This window comes from Molossus molossus, unplaced genomic scaffold (genome assembly GCF_014108415.1).
Source record: "Molossus molossus isolate mMolMol1 unplaced genomic scaffold, mMolMol1.p scaffold_m16_p_2, whole genome shotgun sequence".
In the NCBI taxonomy this organism is placed as follows: domain Eukaryota; kingdom Metazoa; phylum Chordata; class Mammalia; order Chiroptera; family Molossidae; genus Molossus; species Molossus molossus.
In genome coordinates this window covers 114,063,955-114,084,377 of record NW_023425355.1, presented here as the reverse complement: position 1 = coordinate 114,084,377, position 20,423 = coordinate 114,063,955, and the positions used below count along the sequence as shown (strand labels likewise).

General features: G+C 38.9%; 1 protein-coding gene across 12 annotated transcripts in view; it reads left to right on the top strand.

Moving 5' to 3' along the window:
* Positions 1 to 13,199, top strand: part of USP9X (ubiquitin specific peptidase 9 X-linked) — a 115,337-nt gene extending 102,138 nt beyond the window's left edge. For 11 of the 12 annotated variants that reach the window (XM_036270787.1, XM_036270788.1, XM_036270794.1 and 8 more), the window contains 7 exons: positions 1,968 to 2,153; positions 2,376 to 2,596; positions 2,686 to 2,774; positions 8,584 to 8,740; positions 8,896 to 9,108; positions 9,496 to 9,591; positions 11,735 to 13,199. In XM_036270787.1, coding sequence (XP_036126680.1) covers positions 1,968 to 2,153; positions 2,376 to 2,596; positions 2,686 to 2,774; positions 8,584 to 8,740; positions 8,896 to 9,108; positions 9,496 to 9,591; positions 11,735 to 11,872 — 1,100 coding nt within the window. In that variant the 3' untranslated portion in view covers positions 11,873 to 13,199. Of the gene's footprint in view, positions 1 to 1,967; positions 2,154 to 2,375; positions 2,597 to 2,685; positions 2,775 to 8,583; positions 8,741 to 8,895; positions 9,109 to 9,495; positions 9,592 to 11,734 lie in introns of those variants that run through there. The other variant, XR_004960558.1, reaches the window with a different exon arrangement.
* The last annotated feature ends 7,224 nt before the right edge of the window (positions 13,200 to 20,423 follow it).

The window sequence follows — 20,423 nt, the reverse complement described above, 5'->3', positions numbered from 1 at the left end:
TATTCCATGAAACCTATTATGAATTTTATCTGAAACTTTTTTTTCATTGCACTTTTCTTCTTGTACTTTATAATTATGCATGTGTTTATTTCTGCAGTAGACATAGGTCAGAATCTATGTTTTAGTCATATTTTTATCTCCTAGAGTGGTAGTGCCAGATCTGTTTGTTTTTTAAAATACTGATTTATAGTCCGGCCTGTGTGGCTCAGTGGTTGAGCATCAACCCACACACCAAGAGGTCACTGGTTCAATTCCCAGTCAGGGCACATGCCCAGGTTGTGGGCCCGACCCCAGTGGGGGGCATGCAGGAGGCGACCAGTCGATGTTCTTTCTCATCCATGTTTCTATCTCTCTCCCTCTCCCTTCCTTTTCTCTAAAATCAATAAAGAAGAAAAACATTTTTAAAAAATAAAATCAATAAAGGGGGGGGATGGTTTTTTAAATGTTTAAGATACTGATTTATAGACTCCATCCCAACCAACTGAATCAGAATTATCAAAGGTAGCACAAAGAATACACATTTTCAAAAGGTCCCCAGATGGTTATATGTACTCACAAGTTTTGGTAAGGGACTTACTTATACATAAGTTTTTGTTGAGATAAAGTAACTTAAAGTAGCTTGGAATAAACTCAGCGTGGCTCATTGGAGAAAATGAAAGCTATTCAGTCTGGCTAAAATTGATTTAAGATGGGGATGACAGGAGTGGTGAGCCGTATTCTCTGATCATGTTATCTGCCAAGCCTTGTGTGAGGGATTCTGGACTTTATCCTTAGGGCATTGGTGAGCCATTGCAGTTTTCTTGAATAGACATACTTTCTAGAAAAAATCATTTTGGCTACAGGGTGGACTGGATTACAGGGGAGATTGTTAAAACGATCAATAAGCAGGAGATTGTTGTGTCCTATGCAGTGAGGGGATACAAGTAGACAGATTCTGGTTCTTTTTTCATTTGAGGTAGGATTTGGTGGTTTGATGTTCAGTTGATGGAACACTTTAATGAGGTTAAGAATGATACCTGACCCTGGTCCGTGTGGCTCAGTTGGTTGAGTGTTGTCCTGTGCACCGAAAAGTCCCCAGTTTGAATCCTGGTCAGGGCACATTCCCAGGTTGCAGGTTGCATGCAGGAGGCAACTGATCAATGTTTCTCTCCCTCTCCCTTCTTCTCTCTCTAAAAATTAATAAAAACTTATTGAGAAAAAAAAATCTCTGGATTACAGCTTTATGAACTGAGCAGATGATGGTACCATGTACTGAGAGGCAAAACACAAGAGGAAGAACATAAACGGGAAGCGTGATGATAAGTTCAGTTTGGGCATTGAGTTTAAGCCTCTATGACACCCACATAGGGATGTTCAGTAGAACAGTAAGATATTTGTCTGGAAATATTTTTGAATCATCTGAATGATGAAAATAGCTAGAACTTGAAACCATTACAGGGGATTTGATCGTCCAGGGGAAAGGCTTACAGTATGATGAGAAGATAGCCTGGCATGGGAATTTTGAAGAGCGTCGATTGATTTTATTTTTTTAAGAGACAGATGAAGTCTGTGACAAAAATTAATAAAAATGATTAAAAAGAAAAAGAGACAGATGAAGGAGGACTCAAAATTAGACCAAGTAGAAAGAAAATGAGAGGTGAATGCAAGATGGAGGAAATGGTTACGATATATTAGTCTTTATCATCTTACATAATTATGAGGGTTGCTGTCTAGTCTAGTCCCCTAGACTCTCCAGGTCATAGAAAAAGTATTTGTCCTCTTTATGCCCATTGTGATTAGAATGTTTAACCATTTTAATACTACTTAAACCCAATAATACTCAGTAGATTTTCTGTTTTGGTTAATTCTCTGATCATAAACATTATAAAAAAATATTTTAGGTAACTACTTTATTATGAAACCCCTACCATCTTAACTAATCCCTCTTATATAATTCTTCTCCCTCTCTTCCCTCTTCTTCATTTTAGGTGTAGCAGAGAAGACACAGCTTCTGAAATTGAGTGTACCTGCCACCTTTATGCTTGTCTCTTTAGATGAAGGCCCAGGTCCTCCAATCAAGTATCAGTATGCTGAATTAGGCAAATTATACTCAGTAGTGTCACAGCTGATCCGCTGTTGCAATGTTTCGTCAAGAATGCAGTCTTCAATCAATGGTAAGTCAAATGCTCTGTTCTTTACAGTGGTCTTTAAATACTGCTGGGCATATGTAGTACCCGATTAAAGGAATTCTGAAGATGTTTACATATTAGACAAGACTCTGAAGGTTTATGATGCTTTTCTAAAATAAAAATCCATAAGCTGTTTTGTATGCCGGGAGCTATGTATTATTGTGAAGGGCCTATTAGTTTTTCATTGATGACAAATCTGTATTCTAGGTAATCCTCCTCTTCCCAATCCTTTTGGTGATCCTAATTTATCACAACCTATAATGCCAATTCAGCAGAATGTGGCAGACATTTTATTTGTGAGAACAAGTTATGTGAAGAAAATCATTGAGGATTGCAGTAACTCAGAGGAAACCGTCAAATTGCTTCGTTTTTGCTGCTGGGAGAATCCTCAATTTTCATCTACTGTCCTCAGTGAACTTCTGTGGCAGGTTAAAGAAAAATAAACATTTGTGTATCTCTATAATTTGATGTGTTGTTCCTTTCAGTAAGTTATTCACTATGTCTTACCTGTTATTAGGTTGCATATTCCTATACTTATGAACTCCGGCCCTATTTGGATCTGCTTTTGCAAATCTTGCTGATTGAGGACTCCTGGCAGACTCACAGGTAGATACCCTTGTTTACTTGTCTAACTTTTAGACTTGCTAGTCATCACATAATTTTTACACTTCAGAGAGCTAATGTTTTATTTTAAACAAAAACTTAAGACACGGATGAATAAAAAGTTCCCCTCTTACAATTTTACTTCATTTTTACTCTTTTCTCTCATTGACCAAGTTACATACTTACTAATTTTTTTTTTAATTAAAAAAACTAGCACAGACTTTTGGTAAATGTTTTAATTTTATTTATAATGCCCTAGGCTTACTTTAGAATTAGATTGTATTAGTTTTAAAGTTAGTCACATAGCCCTGGTCAGTTTTGCTCAGCGGTTAGAGCGTTGGCCTGCGGACCAGAGAGGCCTGGGTTCGGTTCCCGCTAAGGGCACGTGCCTGGGTTGCAGTTTGTCCCCGGCCCTGGTTGGGGTCGTGTAGGTGGCAACCACTCGATGTATCTCTCTTACGTCAATGTTTCTCTCTCTCTTCCTCCCTCTCTCCCTCAAGATAAATGCAAAAAAAAGTCCTCGGATGAGGATAAAAAAAATAAAGTCAGTCACATAATAGTTGGTGATATAAAAATAGTGAAGTCCAGCCCTAGCCGGTTTGGCTCAGCGGTTAGAGCATCGACGTGTGGTCCAGAGAGACCCAGGTTCAGTTCCCACTAAGGGCATGTGCCACGGTTGCGGTTTGTCCCCGGCCCTAGTTGGTTGTGCGGGTGGCAGCCACTCGATGTGTCCCTTTCACGTCAATGTTTCTCTCTCTGTCTTCCTCTCTCTCCCTCCCACTCTATCTGAACAAAAAATGCCCTCGGGTCAGGGTAAATAAATAAATAAAAATAGTCAAGTCCTGGCCAGGTTGCTCAGTTGGTTGGAGTGTCCTCCCATACACCAAAAGGTTGTGGATTCAATCCCCAGTCAGGGCGTGTACAGGGAGGCAACTAATCACTCTTTCTCATATCAATCTACACACACACACACACACACACACACACACACACACCCCGCTTCCTCCCTCCCTCTCTCTAAAATCAAACATTGTCAAGTGTGGATTTTGAAAAGAATAATAATAGTCTTTAGGTAAGTACAGTCAGTTCTCGTTCATGCCAGTTACATTCTATAAAAGTCACCCATGCCTGAAATGAGCAATTACTAAAACATTGCTCCTAGCAAAAATACAGGATTATTTTTTCATAAGCTTCTAGTTACATTTTTGTCAGCCAGTCAGTACATAACCTTTTTAAAATGTGTCTCTCTAAAGACACCTTATTTAATATATATTGCTGATTTGTTAAGATTGAATTCACAATAACTTGAGTCTGAACAAACCTCATCTAACACATTATTTTCTCTGTAAAGCCTTCATGAGCATGGGAACACTAGATTGCACTTCAGCAATCACTACACATTTGGGGGTCATTTTAATCAGTGAAAGTAAGAAAAATGTGGAAAAGGTATTACTATATAGACAGCAAAAAGGACACTTGTATACATTGTGAGTTAAAACTAGGCAGTGTCTCTGTTTTCCACTTCAGCTGGGAATGTGTGTTGAGTGACTCATGACCTCGAAAGCACTATGAGTGTCTTTTTTTTGTTGTTGTTGTTTTCTGTTACAAATAAAGTTCAGCAAAATGGTCAATGTGGATGGAATCTGTGAATAATGAGCATCAGCTCTTTTTTTTTTTTTGTCTTAAACTAAAATTATGTTTATTTCTCTTTGGTCAAATGCTCTTAGAATTCGTACTAACAGCCCTGGCCGGTTTGGCTCAGCGGTTAGAGCGTCGGCCTGCGGTCCAGAGAGACCCGGGTTCGGTTCCTGTTAAGGGCACGTACCTCGGTTGCAGTTTGTCCCCGGCCCTGGTTGGGTCGTGCGGGTGGCAGCCACTCGATGTGTCCCTTTCACGTCGATGTTTCTCTCTCTTTCTCTCCCTCCCTTTGTTTGTTTTAAGAACTGTTATCCAGCTTAGCTGTCCCTCAAGCTTCCTCCAGAATTTTTTAATTGTTTTTTTACCATAAAAGCTTCATGTATCATCTTTAATCCCAAGATTTATACGATAATGATGAACTATTCAATTAGTTGATAACTCTGCCGGATTTTATAAATTTCCTACCTACATGGACAATAACATAATAGTTTCTTTGGGGAAACAATTCAAAAATCTGTATATCAAACTGCCTCCCATGTGTCAATATAATAATTTAAACAATCTTGAAAACAGGTTCTGTGACAGCAAAATGCTTAAAAAGAAATTATAATCTTACACTTTAATGGGGATTGCAGATACTAGAATTTGTTCATTTATATTTTCAAAAAATTATTTCCAAAATTTCCATCATAGATTTCAAAGTCAAATTAATGTCATAAAAATGGCATTAAACTCAAATCAATTTTCATGAAATACAAAATTTATAGTTCCAAAACTATAGCTATTTATTTTGAGCACTATCCATTCAGTACCCTTCTTACTATGATCAAAGGATTTGAAACTTTTCTTAAGAGTTTGTTTTAGTGGACTCTAACTTTTACTATTTTCATTTAAAATTATTGTAAGCATGTATAGCTGTAAACCAGTTAGTCACATCTTAACTGTCTTGTCTCTTTGGAGCAAGTGATAATGGTAAGGCACACATGCTGGATTAAATCTGGGAAACTGTAATGAGATTAGTAAGAAAGGTGTGGTTGTTAGGAATCAGTGGCCCAACCTTGGAATCAATTTTCTCATAGTGAGCATGAAGTTCATTCAGTAATTAGTGTTTGAATATTTATAAAGCATCTACCATGTGCCCAGCGCTGTTATGCATTGGGAAACGGGAGGCAAAGATAATATTGATAAAAAGGGCATTTGAAAGTTAATGCTAATGGCAAGAAAACATAGGGTTGCAGAAATAATGACTTTAACACTTCATTATCACTCAACAAAACTGAAGGTAAAAAAAAAAAAAGTTTGTACTGTAGCATTTCCGATTAAACGGCAAGAGGCCTATACATGGTTAATTATTTGGTCTGAAATTATTAAGCTTTGCAAAATTACTGTGAAGTCATTATTTCCAAACAAAACAGATGTTATGAATGTACGTAATTAAAAAAAGAGAGACTTGCATTTTGATTTGGAACATTCTATTAAAGTATGTGGTGTACATGAGATTTTTTTTTAATTACAGGCTATACAGGTAATTTTTTTTCTGAGATAAAATTCAATTAACATAAAATTCATCATTCAGCAATTTCCAAGTATACAGTTTTAATGGCTTTTAGTACCTTCACAGTGTTGCACAACCATTACCACTGTCTAATTCCAGAACGTTTTCATCACCCCAAAAGGAAGCCCCATACCCAGTTAAGCAGTCACTCCCTATTCCCCACCCCCAACCCCATACCCTGGAAACCACTAATCTGCTATCTGCTTCTATAGATGTATTTATTCATCTAATGTCCAGGATTTGCCTGGACACTTAGTATAAATAGAATCATACAATTTTCCTCTATGACTGGCTTATCTCCTTAATATAATGTTTTCAAGTTCATCTATATTAGAGCACAATTCGGTGCTTCATTCCTTTTTGTGGCTGAATAATATTCCACTATATGGATATATACCATATTTTGTTTATCCACTATCCATTGATGGACATTGGGGTTGTTTTCCACTTTTGCACTATTGTAAATAAATGCTGCTATGAACAGCCATGTTCAAATTTTTTGTTTTCATAATACCTGTGTTCAATTCTTTTGGATATATGTACCTTGGAGTAGAATTGCAAGCAGGTATTATTTTTAGGGTTTTTTTGTTTGTTTGTTTTGTAAAATATAACAAAATTTACCATTTTAACCATTTTTAAGGGTATAATTTGGTGGCATTAAGTATATTCACAATGCTGTGTTACCATCATCATCCATCTATGGAACTTTTTCATCATCCCAAACTGAAGCTCTATAACCATTAAACAGTAACTCTCGCCTGGCTGGTTTCGGTCAGGGGCACGGACCTGGGTTGTGGTTCAGTGTCCAGCCCTGGTCAGGGTCTTGAGGGAGGCAACCAGTTGATCTCTCTCTTCCCCCCCCCCCCCTTCCTACTCTATCTGAAAATAAACCGAAAAATATCCTCGGGTAAGGATTTAAATAAATAAATAAACAACTACCCGTTTCCTCCTTCACTCTACCCCTCTAGTACACATTATTGTTCCCTTTCTCTGATTTTTCCTGTTCTAAGTACCTCATAAAAGTGGAATCAGCCCTGGCCGGTTTGGCTCAGCAGTTAGAGCGTCAGCCTGTGATCCAGAGAGACCTGGGTTCAGTTCCCACTAAGGGTGTGTACCTTGGTTGCAGTTTGTCCCCGGCCCTAGATGGGTCATGCAGGTGGCAACCACTCTGTGTCCCTTTCACATCGATGTTTCTCTCTCCTTCCCACTCTTATCTGAACAAAAAATGGAAAAATGTCTTCAGGTGAGGATAAAAAATAAATACAGCGATGAACTCATTTTTTTAAAAAAAGTGGCCCTGGCCAGTTTGGCTCAGCGGTTAGAGCGTCGGCCTGCGGTCCTGAGAGACCCGGGTTCGGTTCCCGCTAAGGGCGTGTACCTCGGTTGCAGTTTGTCCCCGGCCCTGGTCGGTCGTGTGGGTGGCAGCCACTCGATGTGTTCCTTTCGCATCGATGTTTCTCTCTCTCTCTCTCTCTCTCTCTCTGTTCCTCTCTCTCCCTCCCACTCTACCTGAACAAAAAATGGAAAAATGTCCTCCAGTGAGGATTTAAAAAAAAAAAAAAAAAGTGGAATCATGCTATTTGTTATTTTGTGTCTGACTTATTTAATGTCTTCAGGGCTCATCCATGTAGCATGTTTTAGAATTTTATTCCTTTTTAAGATTGAGTAATATTCCACTGTATTTGTATACCACATTTTGATTTTCTGGCAGGTGATGTTTTGAACACAAAAGAAACAAGGCACATTTTTGCCCTGCAATCATTTTTACATTGCTTATTTGGGGAAAGAGCAAAAAATCATGGACTACATATTATTGTGTTGTAGTCCGCAGAAGCTGAAATGAAATCATCCATCCTTGGCAAATCAGCTAAATTGTAGTATTATTGGTGAAAATTGTTTGCCTGCCATGTATTCTCATTAGAATTCAAGTTAATTCTATACTTCTAAATTATATCACTGTGTCATAGTTACTGGATTGTTAACTTGCCTTCAAAAAAGCAGTTTTATAAAAGGAACTGACTTGAAGCAAGTTCTTTTCTTTTTTCCAATTCTAACCTGAGAATATTTTTTGTCAGATAGAGTTGGGGGAGGAGGAGGAGAGAACATCGATGTGAGAGGGACACATCAACTGGTTGCCTCCTGCAAGACCTGACCAGGGCCAGGGATGAACCACAACCCAGATATGTGCCCTTGACCGGAATCAAACCCACAACTCATTGGTCCGTGGGCTGACACTAACCACTGAGCAAAACCAGCCAGGGCTGAAGCAAGTTATTAAGTATAGCAGTCATAAACTTAGTAATTAACTTTAATTTTAAAAGTTTGTATTATTAGTGTCACTTCTGGTCATGTATTGGAATTACATACATAGCAATGTAATTTTTGATTGGTAATAAGTTGTTAAGAGCCAGGTTGCTAGGTAGCTACATGACCTTGGGCAAGCTATTTAACCTCTCTCTACCCATTTTCTCATCTGTTTATGGTTTGATAACGATGTAATGTCTAGCATTAGATTACACGACTACTTCAAAGATACTGGGTGACACGTAATAGACACTCAATAAATGTTAGCTGGTATTTGATTTTAGAATTTTTTATTTTTATCTGGTTCTCTTTCAGAATTCATAATGCACTTAAAGGAATCCCAGATGACCGAGACGGGTTGTTTGATACAATCCAGCGCTCTAAGAATCACTATCAAAAAAGAGCGTACCAATGTATAAAATGTATGGTGGCTCTCTTTAGCAATTGTCCTGTTGCTTACCAGATTTTGCAGGTGAGGGTTTTTTCTTAAAATTTTTTAGAAATATGAATCAGAATTAAGGAATCTGTTTCAGAAGAACAGAATTGTGAGAATTTGGAGTTATTTTAAGTTAACTTTGGAGAGTGTTGTGAAACCTTTTGCATATATGACTTTATTTTCTTTTGAAGGGCAATGGAGATCTTAAAAGAAAATGGACCTGGGCAGTAGAATGGCTTGGAGATGAACTTGAAAGACGACCATATACTGGCAATCCTCAGTACACTTACAACAATTGGTCTCCTCCAGTGCAAAGCAATGAAACTTCAAATGGTTACTTCTTGGAGAGATCACATAGTGCTAGGATGACACTTGCAAAAGCTTGTGAACTCTGTCCAGAGGAGGTAAAAAAAGCCACCAGTGTGCAGCAGATAGAAATGGAAGAAAGCAAAGTAATTCTTTACTTTGTAGGCCAGTGTTTATGTATTCATGATAATGTTAAAAATTATGTTTGAGGTTTTGTTTGCTTTAATGTTTACTACATGTGATCTTAAGTAACTGAGAGAGCCTTCTTCTAGAGAAGTTTCTATAAAATTGCCTGAAATGTATTATTTCTAAGAGAACCCAAATTAGGATTTTTTAGTTGCTTTAATTTGTTTATCTACAGTAAAAGAAATCCTTTTAGTGGGTCAGTTTTATAGATATTTAATTTTTTATTTCAAGTAGAAAAATAATAAAAATGAACTTGAATTTGCCAACATAATTCTTTATCTTTAAATACTTAAAATTAGGAGCCAGATGACCAAGATGCCCCAGATGAGCATGAGTCACCTCCACCTGAAGATGCCCCATTGTACCCCCATTCACCTGGATCTCAGTATCAACAGGTAAATAGGGATCCATTTGTTTTTATCCCGTAAAACCAATTTTTATGATATGCTTAAAGGGTGGCTAAATTTTTTGTTGTTGACTGTAAAGTAATAGAGGGATTATCTAGACTAGCTTTGGGGCACGTTCAAACAAGGAATGATTGGAGTGGAGGCATGATGTGGCATATTTAAATTTGCCTCTGTGGTGTTTTCCTGGTAAAATAAGTGCTCCTGCCCGGCTGGTGTGGCTCACTGATTGAGCGTCAACCCATGCACCAAGAGGTAGCCGGTTTGATTCCTGGTCAGGGCATATGCCCAGGTTGTGGGCCAGATCCCCGGGGGGCGGGGGCATGCAGGAGGCGGCCAATTGATGTTCTTTCTCATTGTTGTTTCCATCTCTCCTTGTCTCTTTCTCTCTCTCTAAAATCAATCAATAAATATTTTTTAAAAAATAGGTGCTCCTGTTTTACTAGTAGTGAAAATTGGTAAAACTGGGATAATTCCTGTCAGCATAAAAGCATAAAATGATAGTCAGTATTTAGTATAAAGGGTTATGACATTCCTGTTAGGCTTAGTCTGCAAATGGATTCTGAAAACATTGAGATAAGGCAATAAAGTAAGAATTTCTTGGTTATTTAAAAGCCGAATCAAGACTACAGTGACAGTAAAAACTTGAAAAAAATAAAGGATTTGACAGAGTTCCATATGTTTCCTATAAAATAAATAAGTAAAATTAAGATGAAGAGCCCTGGCCGGTTTGGCTCAGCGGTTAGAGCGTCGGCCTGCGGTCTGGAGAGACCCGGGTTCGGTTCCCGCTAAGGGCACGTACCTCGGTTGCAGTTTGTCCCCGGCCCTGGTCGGTTGTGCGGGTGGCAGCCACTCGATGTGTTCCTATCACATCGATGTTTCTCTCTCTCTCTCTTCCTCTCTCTCCCTCCCACTCTACCTGAACAAAAAATGGAAAAATGTCCTCAGGTGAGGATAAAAAAGAAAATTAAGATGAAGAAACTTCCTAAATGAGAGCTTCTTTTTCTAAAACCCAAATGTGACTAATTTGGATCTTTTGAGGCGGTGGGACTCAAACACGCATCAAAATTCCCAGCCAGAGCTTCTGATTCCATTTTAAATGAGTTTCCAGGTGATGGCTGCTGCTAGTCTGGGAACCATACTTTCAGAACCATTATTTAAGGTTTTCTTTCTTATATTTTAGATTGGAAATAGAAGCATGTCGAATACTTAGAAAGTGCATGTTTGACATACTTATTTTCATAATACAAATTATAAAAAGTAAATCACAAAATCTTCTTGGCCTGACTGGTGGGAATGTACAGTAAGGTGAGGGTTCAGAGGTTAAAAGGTTAAGGGACAAATCCATCTAGAGAGAAGTTACTTTTCTCAGTCCTGAGAAAAGCTCGTGTATTAATCATGTTTTGTTTTTATTAACATTGTTCTGTGTTTACGGTTATTGCTCATGCCAATCTCATATGATTAATCAATTAGATTTAATATTGAAGTTTCAAGGTGTTTGCAAGAGTCAGAATAGTTGTGTTCTGGCTCACAAATAATTTTTTTGTGAATGTTTTGACCACGAGCAATAATGGACTGGGATTCCTTCTTTGTCAGACTTGGATCTAAATTATTTTTTACACTACATAAAACCACTTTGGCTACAGATTTATAGAGACCCTCTTCTGCTTTTGGGGGGGGTGTTAATCCTCCCTTGGGGATTTTTTTGTTTTTTTTCCCCGTTTTTAGAGAGAAAGAGAGACAGACACCTATGTGAGACACACCGATTGGTTGCCTCCTGCATGCACCCCCACTGGGGCCAGGGACCTAACTCACAGCCCAGGTCCATGTCCTTGATCAGGAATTGAACCCGTGACCCTTTGATGCTCAGGCCAGTGCTCCAGCCACTTAGCTGTACCGGCCTGGGCCCGCACTGCTCTCATATGTGGCTTTGGGTTTGCATTTAGGCCAGTTTTCTGTTCTAAACCTTTACATATATATTTTTTTTCTTTTCTCACCATTAGGCCAAGCATTTTCATTCTTTGTAGGCCCCCCAGGGATAAAGGAAGTATTTACATTTCCACAAACTTCAACCCATGATCATAAAATTTAATATACAAAAATTTTAACATGCCTATCTCTTCTCCCCTCCCAGAATAATCATGTGCATGGACAGCCATATACAGGCCCAGCAGCACATCACATGAACAACCCTCAGAGAACTGGCCAACGAGCACAAGAAAATTATGAAGGCAGTGAAGAAGTCCCCCCACCTCAGACGAAGGAGCAGTGAAATGCACATAACTAACTGGTTCCATCAAGACTGTGCACCCAGGCCTTACAGTCCAACCTTTTTCTGTGTCTGGCTAATATTTAAAACTAAAAAAAAAAAAAAAAAAACTATTCCTAATCAACATGGAGTGGAGAATTTATTCACTGTCTTATCTGCAGAAATTTGCTGTCCATATATAACCTGCCTGCAGTGGAAAGTGTATAGTGTTTTGTAATAAATGGCCTGATGCTAATGTGTAAATGGCAAAGGTGTATATAGTATATTAATGTTTGACTGTTAATTCTTAAACAAGAAACTTTTTTTCTTGATGAGACTCACAGATCTACAAAAACTACAAAAGTTAATTTTCTTGTTATACCCATTGCGCTCTGCAGCCAGTGTTGCCTGCCTCATGGCAGTCGGATCAACTTCTTTACAAAAACAAACCAACAGCAAACAAAACAGCCCATCCATGTCAACCACACCAATAGTTCCATGTTAATTCTTTGCCACTGGAGTCAGTTTTATTATGATCAGTGTAAGGCTGGTAACCTTTAAATTATTTGGTTGATGTGGAAAATTGGTGATGTAACATTGTTTCTAGATCTTTTTCATTGCCTTTTTATTCTGATATTAGGTTAATCATTTTGAAGCTATAGTTATGCTGTAACATTTAGCATGGCTTCACACCAGGTTAGTGTAGCCAATGAAGAAAAAATTACCATGATGACAGCAGTTGTCCCAGTGTGACAGCTGTATTGCTCAGCTTTTCCTTCTTACACCTAGAATATAAAATAGAAACCAAGGGGAGAAATGTGACAAACAGGCAGTTTTCAGTTAGTTACACATATGTTGCTTACATCTAATGTTTGACAGTTCAATCTCTGGGTGGGGTAAAGAAACTTAAGTATCAGTAATGGGGATTTTAAAACATTTAAAACAAATATGCAAAACTTTGCTATGCCAGGATGCTTGGAGCCTAATAGAAGACTGTATTTGGTGTGCTTGTTTTGTTTCTTTGGTAGAGCTTATTAGGTGAATCTTCTAAAACTTTCCTTCTGCTGGATCCCAGTGAAGTGGAAGTCCTCAGAACCCCACGGTACTTGGCGTACCACTGCACCAAGATGTCGAGCTGAGTTTCTGCTCAGTCACAGTTTTACTTGAAAGCAAGAATTGTCCTAGCTCCTTTTCCATTATTCCAAAAAATCTTAATGTTTGAAGCAGGGTCTAATTAAAAAGGAAACTACTGGTTAGTTCATATAATTGAGGTATCATAATTTCAGAATAAACATCTAATTAAAGATAAGGAACTCATCAGTTAATACTGTATTGAAAAGAGAATTGGTAACTTGAATGTGTGTAATTTTTTGGAACCTGTCTAAAAACCAAATACCCCTGCAAACAAATACAGTCCACCCTATTCTATTTAAATATTTTGCTGTTTTATTTTATAGAAATTATTTTGCTGAATTCACAAATAGAATTTGATTTAAGAAGAACTTTTTGTCCTGTGTGTTTTTGGTTTTTTTTGGTTACTTTTTTGTCCCTTTTTTTTTTAATGAAGGGTTGCATATTAAAATTAATTCTGTGCGTAGCATGCCTAGGCATGACACTGAATTGACTTCGGTCACATTGAGCTTTTGTGCACAGAAAGAATTGACCATCGGCCCTTTACTAAAGATTTAAAGAAAACAGGATGTTGACACTGTAAAAGTTTCCTAACATAATCAATCTTGTACTTTTTGTATGTTTTTTATATACATGTATATTTAATGAGCACAAGCTTGGTTGTATTTTTTAAAGTTCAGTTAACAGGAAAATGTTTTGTCAAAAAGGCTATAGTTGGAACTGAACAAAGCAGAAACAAAATTGAGAATTGCTTTATTTTGTGATTAAGGGGGGCAGGTATTTCAGATAAAGCTTTGGGTATCTTACATTACAATATAGTCAATCTGTGCTTCTGGGTTTTCTGTAATACTAGGAAATTTTGACACCAGATAGATCCTGTTTTTTACCTTAAGTATATTACATCAGAATTTGTTGAATGAGAGTCGGACACACTGTTTGCAATTCCAATTGGCAATTTTAATTTAAAAGTTCCTCAATTCCAAGCTTCCTTAACAATAAGCAAAATAAGGTTAACTTTATTTTGACAAGTTTCTATTAAATACACCATCTCACCATCTGAAAGGTGATTTTTGCATTTTCCACTCCTTAACAAATACAATGTGCTTAATTTAGAAACTTGAATGACTTGACGTTTTAAAAGGCTGTGAATTTTTCTCCTTGGAGGGAGATCCCACCTTGGTTGCTTTCGATTTACAAGTCCCCTTGTGCCAGGTGAGGACTTGTGAATCATTTTTCCCTCCATTTGAGGAAGAGTGGTCTGTATTGTGACCAGGATCAAGGGAAAATGAACAGAGAGAGTTATTTTTGTTTGTTTGCGCAAATTATTTTCTATATTTAACTCTTAAGCATTAATGTATAACCGGAAATTTTAAGATGCATGTTATTGTAAGAGCAACATAGTAGTGATTTTGAGGTCTTTTTCTGAACATAAATGGCACATTTTAAACTTCAAGTCTTCAAAGTGCCTAAAGATTATTTATCCCTCAACTGATTTCTTGAGCCATATATATATTTCCTACTTTAAATGTTTGTTGCGGAATCGCTAGTCTTCCTTTCGAAGAAGTATCCCCAGAATTCTAAATGGCATGATTACTTTATAGAAGACAGTAGAATCTGTTAACATAAAGACTGAAGGTATTTTCATTGTTCTATGTGAACAAGGGCTTTGCCCTGTTTGATCTAAGTATTTCAGTGCACAACTTGGTAAAAAACCATATTGCTGCTGTTTCTAAGCCCTCCACCAACCAAATTTTCATGTTCAGCATTGTAGAGGCAAAAGTAAGAGCATAATCATATTTAGGGTTTTTGTCTTTCGTTGATTTTTCTCAATTTCCCAACTGTATTTTAGCTCTTATGTATGCAAATTTAGAATTATTAAAATGTTTTATATCTTTTCATGATTAACTTTTATTAGGGAATAATAACTCAAGTATTTAATCCTTGTAGTGGTTAAAAAGATTAGGATCCTTTTTTTATTTGAATTACTTTTATAAACGAAAGCAGCAGTCTGAATATTCAGATGACTACTCTAAAATAGTTCCTTTCCGTTCTGGTGTTTTTTTAAAGTATTTTTCCAACTTCTGTTCTCCCATGAACTCTTTGCTGAATTTTGTGGTTAATTTGGTGGATATATCCTGCCTTATTTAGAATTTTAACTGGATAAGAAAATTGCCTTTTCATTATAAGTGCCCAATTTTGGTCTCTAGTTTGAAGGTACCTACATAATGCCGAGCCAGTAGAACAAGCCCCCTTCCCCCAGTTTTTATGTTACCAAAAAGAAAAAAATCAGTGGTTTCATAGTAGAGCTCAACCGAAATTGGTCCTGCACCTATGTGAGTGTTTAGTGTTTGAAAATAAGTTTTTGAGTGTGATAATTCACTACAGAAGCGCTAAATGTATTAACTTGCTGCTGATTGTATTTCTGACGATTCATTTGTTTGCAAAATGTAGCACTTTTCCTCCAAATTTATAGGTGTAAGAAAAAAAGGGGAAAGGTACATCATGTTTTAAACTTGGAAATAAGTGGGGTTTTTTTTTTTTTTAATTTTGAAATCCAGATTCCCAAAAGGAAATTTCACCACCCAGATCACACACTTTCTCAGCCTTTTACAAGCCAAGACTGACTGAAGATTGTCCACAGTTCCTAAGATTTAGCACATATACAAAAATAAACTTTATAAATTAAATTTCGGTTTTCCCTTTTGTTTATTAAAAGAATTCTAAAAGGAAGGCAAATTAGAGGTGTAATAGATTTGAACATAATTTTAAAAGGGAACTGTTTACAAGTAGAGGAGTTCTGCCCTCACTTTGTATATTCAAAGCATATTCCATCTACGTTCAAAAATTGAGTTGTGCTCTAATTACCGACAACTGTTACTTCAAAAACCAAGGTTGAGCAAACATTTGGGTGTTTTCAAAGTTCATTTAAATAATGAGCTATAAAGCGGGGTACGTGTTTTGATGAGATTTAAAGAGTAACTTTAGTAAAATATATCTGCGTACTGCAAAGTTGGGGTTACATCGAAGGTTTGAAGAACTCATTTTCTTTAGGGATATCAAGTCTCAAGGGAAATGTTATTAAACCACGCTAAAACTTGCCTCCATAAAACATTTCAGACCCATATAAAAATCAGTTGATTATTTTAAAGGGATTCCACCTAAATGTACAAATCTCAAGAGTAAAATGGAAATGGTTTTAGCTGTCATCTGAAAAGATCATCTTGCGTTCCATCAACATTAGAATATACTGCATTTCATCAAAGATTGCACCCATAAGCAAAATCAGCTGGCTTTCAGGCATATTAAAATTTGGGGAATCCCGTTATGTTAATAATTCATGTCATGGCAAATACATCTTAAAATAGTTTTCCTTGTGGGCTTTTCTCACGTTGCTTATTTTTTCATTAACGTAGCGGAATACGGAGAGAGACCCTCTTTTTATGTGTAATTAGTAAAGTGCTTGATGGAAGTGAAACTTGGAGGAGTCATCAAACTATTGATGTGAAAATATTCAAAATGGAACCTTTAGGTACTGGAATGTTTTTCCATGAGTCACTTGCATGAGGATTAGAAATACTCCTAGTATGCTGTAAATCACCTGCCATTCTGTCAAGTTATCTAATTCTTCCCCACGCATTAAAACACTGGGTACACCTTTGGAATTCAAAAGTAAATATAGCCCAGCCGATGTGGCTCACTGGTTGAGTGTCAGCACATGCACCAAGAGGTCACTGGTTCGCCCTGGCCGGTTTGGCTCAGCGGTTAGAGCGTCGGCCTGCGGTCCGGAGAGACCCGGGTTCGGTTCCCGCTAAGGGCACGGACCTCGGTTGCAGTTTGTCCCCGGCCCTGGTTGTTCGTGTGGGTGGCAGCCACTCGATGTGTCCCTTTCACGTCAATGTTTCTCTTTCCCTCCCCACTCTATCTGAACAAAAAATGGAAAAATGTCCTCAGGTGAGGATTAAAAAAAAAAAAACACCGGTTCGATTCCCGGTCAGGGCACGTGCCCAGGTGTGGGCCTGATCCCCAGTGGGGGGCATGCAGGAGGCGGCCAATCGATGTTCTCTCTCATCAATGTTTCTATCTCTCAAACCAAAAAAAAAATGTTTTAAGTAAATATAATTCTGGGTCTTAAATCTGTTATTTTAGTTGGGACCAGAGAGAAGGAAGCATTTGCATCATGAAGGTTCAGAATCTTCACTTTGGACCTGCCTAAACCCTGGCTGTTCGCAAGAGGAAGCATTTGCACTGTGCCGAGGACATAAGTCAACACTTAGGGCTCAATATGTGTGTTGAGAAAAAGTCCTTCGTTGGAAATCCATTTCCCTGAGGTGTCTACCTTTAGGATGTGTCCCTGACAGAGTTCTTGATGTAAATTTGTGTGTTCTGTTGGGTGAATAGGGAAACAGCTTTTTGAAGCTGTGTTTAAAATCAGAAATCTAGACGGTGATTGCTTAAATTGGCTGAGTACCTTCTCACTGGACTACTAATCAGTAGTACTACTTTTAGAATGTCTTAAGCATTTAGTATAAATCCTTTCTTAGCAAAACTGGCCTGATGCAGGTTCCCAAAAGACTATTTAACCTGTCTTCCTTAGGAAGTTTAACAAAGACTAACTCCATGACCCGCTGGTGTGACGCTGGTTGAGCGTCATTCCATGTACCAAGAGGTAGCAGATTCAATTCCTGGTCAGGACACCTTGATCCCCAGTAGGGGGTGCGCAAGAGGCAGCTGATGGATGTTTCTCTCATTAATGTTTCTATCCATCTCCGCCTCTCTAAAATCAATAAAAAACATTTTTAAAAAGAAAAAACAGCCCTGGCCAGTTTGGCTCAGCGGTTGAGCGTTGGCCTGCAGACCAGAGAGTCCCGGGTTCGGTTCCCGCTAGGGGCACGTACCACCAAAAAAAAAGAAAAAATAGCCTTGACCAGTTTGTCTCAGCGTCGGCCCGCAGGCCAATGAGTCACAGGTTCGATTCTGGTCAAGGGTATGTACCTCGGTTGCGGTACGTCCAGGTCCTGGTAGGGTCATGTGGGAGGCAACCAGTCGGTGTGGCTCTATCACATCGATGTTTCTCTCTGTGTCTCTCTCCCTCCCACTCTGTCTGCTAATAAGTAGAAAAATATCCTCAGGTGAGGAATAATTTTTAAAAAAATAGACTAAGACCATGAATGTAGGTACTAATGTGACTTTGCGTGCATGTAAATGAAAGTACATATAGGGTAGCCTTAAAATAATTACCTTCCCTAGAGGGAGTGGATGCTGTTTCTTGGACAATGAGAGGCCCTATGTTTACTACACAAATAAATGATGAGCCCAGGAAAAGCCCCTTCAAGAAGGCCCTTGAGCAGATGACTGAATGATAAGACAGTCACCTGTGCAAGATTTGAGGGATTGATATCCCATCCAGCACCATTGCAGCTGCAATGTAAAGCAATAGAGTGTGTTTAGCTGCAAAATCAACACATGCTGGTTCAGCTGGTGTGGCTCAGTGACTGAGCATCGACCCATGCACTAAGAGGTCGCTGGTTCGATTCCTGGTCAGGTTGTGGGCCCGATCCCCAGTGGGGGGCGTGCAGGAGGCGGCCAATCCATGTTCTCTCTCATCGAGGTTTCTCTCTCTCTCTCCCTCTCCCTTCCTCTCTCTCTAAAATCAATAAAGGAAAAAAAAATTTTTTTAAATCAACACATGCTGTAGAAAGCCCCAATCTCCATTACCACATGCCAGAAATTCAAGGATACACTGATTCACACAGCTCTACACAGATGGAACTGACCCCTATAGTCAACCCCCGACCTCTTGGTGCATGGGCCACTGAGCCACACCGGCCGGACTACATTGATGTTTCTTATGTCCCTCTCCCTTGCTCTTTTTATAAATATAAATAAAAATATTTTAAAAAGAAGATGAAAGAAATTAGTGCCCGGTCGGTGTGGCTCAGTGGATTGAGCATCGTCCCACGGACTGAGAGGTCCCAGTGTGATTCCCGGTCAGGGCACATGCCCGGGTTGTGGGCCCGATCCCCAGTGGGGGGCGTGCAGGAGGCGGCCCATCCATGTTCTCTCTCATCGATGCCTCTCTCTCTCTCTCCCTCTCCCTTCCTCTCTCTCTAAAATCAATAAAGAAAAAGAAAAAAAATAAATAGCACGTTAAGCCATCTGTTCGAGTTGGTGCATTTTGCCTCTGGAGTTTATAAACCTGCTTCAATAAAAAGCAAAAACAGCCCTGGCCGGTTTGGCTCAGCGGTTAGAGCGTCGGCCTGCGGTCCAGAGAGACCCGGGTTCGGTTCCCGCTAAGGGCACGTACCTCGGTTGCAGTTTGTCCCCGGCCACTCAATGTGTCCCTTTCACCCTTTCACATCGACGTTTCTCTCTCTCTCTCTCTCTCCCTCCCTCTCACTCTATCTGAATAAAAAATGGAAAAATGTCCTCGGGTAAGGATTTAAAAAAAAGCAAAAACAAAGCCCGGAGTTTAGCACAAAGCATGGTTGGTTGGGTGAACAGCCAAAAGCAATTTCCATCTCAGAAAGAAACACAATGTAATTTATTTTTATCCAGGATGGTTTGGTAACGTGTGATTTACTTTAGAGCAACAAATGCGGTGTGCTTGGTATTACTGCGGCATTTCTCCTTTTTAAAGAAAAGCAAAGAAAATGTGGAGGTGTCCCAACTGTGGCACTGAGTTTTTATATTTAAATTGAGCCTTGTTGCTAAAATTAGCAATAAGAATCTTCTGAAACACTGGCTTAACTAGTTTCCCTAAGTGATTCTTCGTAATGCTTGGGGGATGATTTTCATGGATGGCGGTTAGCTTTCCTGTTTGTTTGCTTTGGAAAATTCCTGTGGAAATTTTTTCCTATTTATTCACTAAATGATATCACAAGATAGCATTACATTTATTTTGTCTTTTCTGTAAACTAAGACTACATGAAAAGACTGGGTTATTCCGTTCTCAACCAGTAGTAGAATCCTAACCCTCATAATTCCATGAGGTGGCTGAAATACCCTTCTCTTCTACAAGAAATGATCTCAGCCCTGGTGGGCGTGGCTTGGTTGGTTGGAGCTTCTGCCTGTACACGAAGGGTCTCAGGTTGGATTCCCTGTCCAGGCACATACCCAGGCTTCGGGTTCCATCTCTGGTCGGGCACATGGGAGCAGCAGCCCACCACTGTCTCTCTCACATCGATGTTTCTCTCTGGCTCTCTCCCTCTCCCTTCTTCTCTCTCTAGAGTCGATGAAAAAAGTGTATCTTTGAGTGAGGATTTAAAAAAAAAATCAGCCCTGGCCGGTTTGGCTCAGCGGTTAGAGCGTCGGCCTGCGGTGCAGAGAGACCTGGGTTCGGTTCCCGCTAAGGGCGCAACTTGCGGTTTGTCCCCGGCCCTGGTTGGTCGTGCGGGTGGCAGCCACTCGATGTGTCCCTTCACGTCGATGTTTCTCTCTCTCTCTC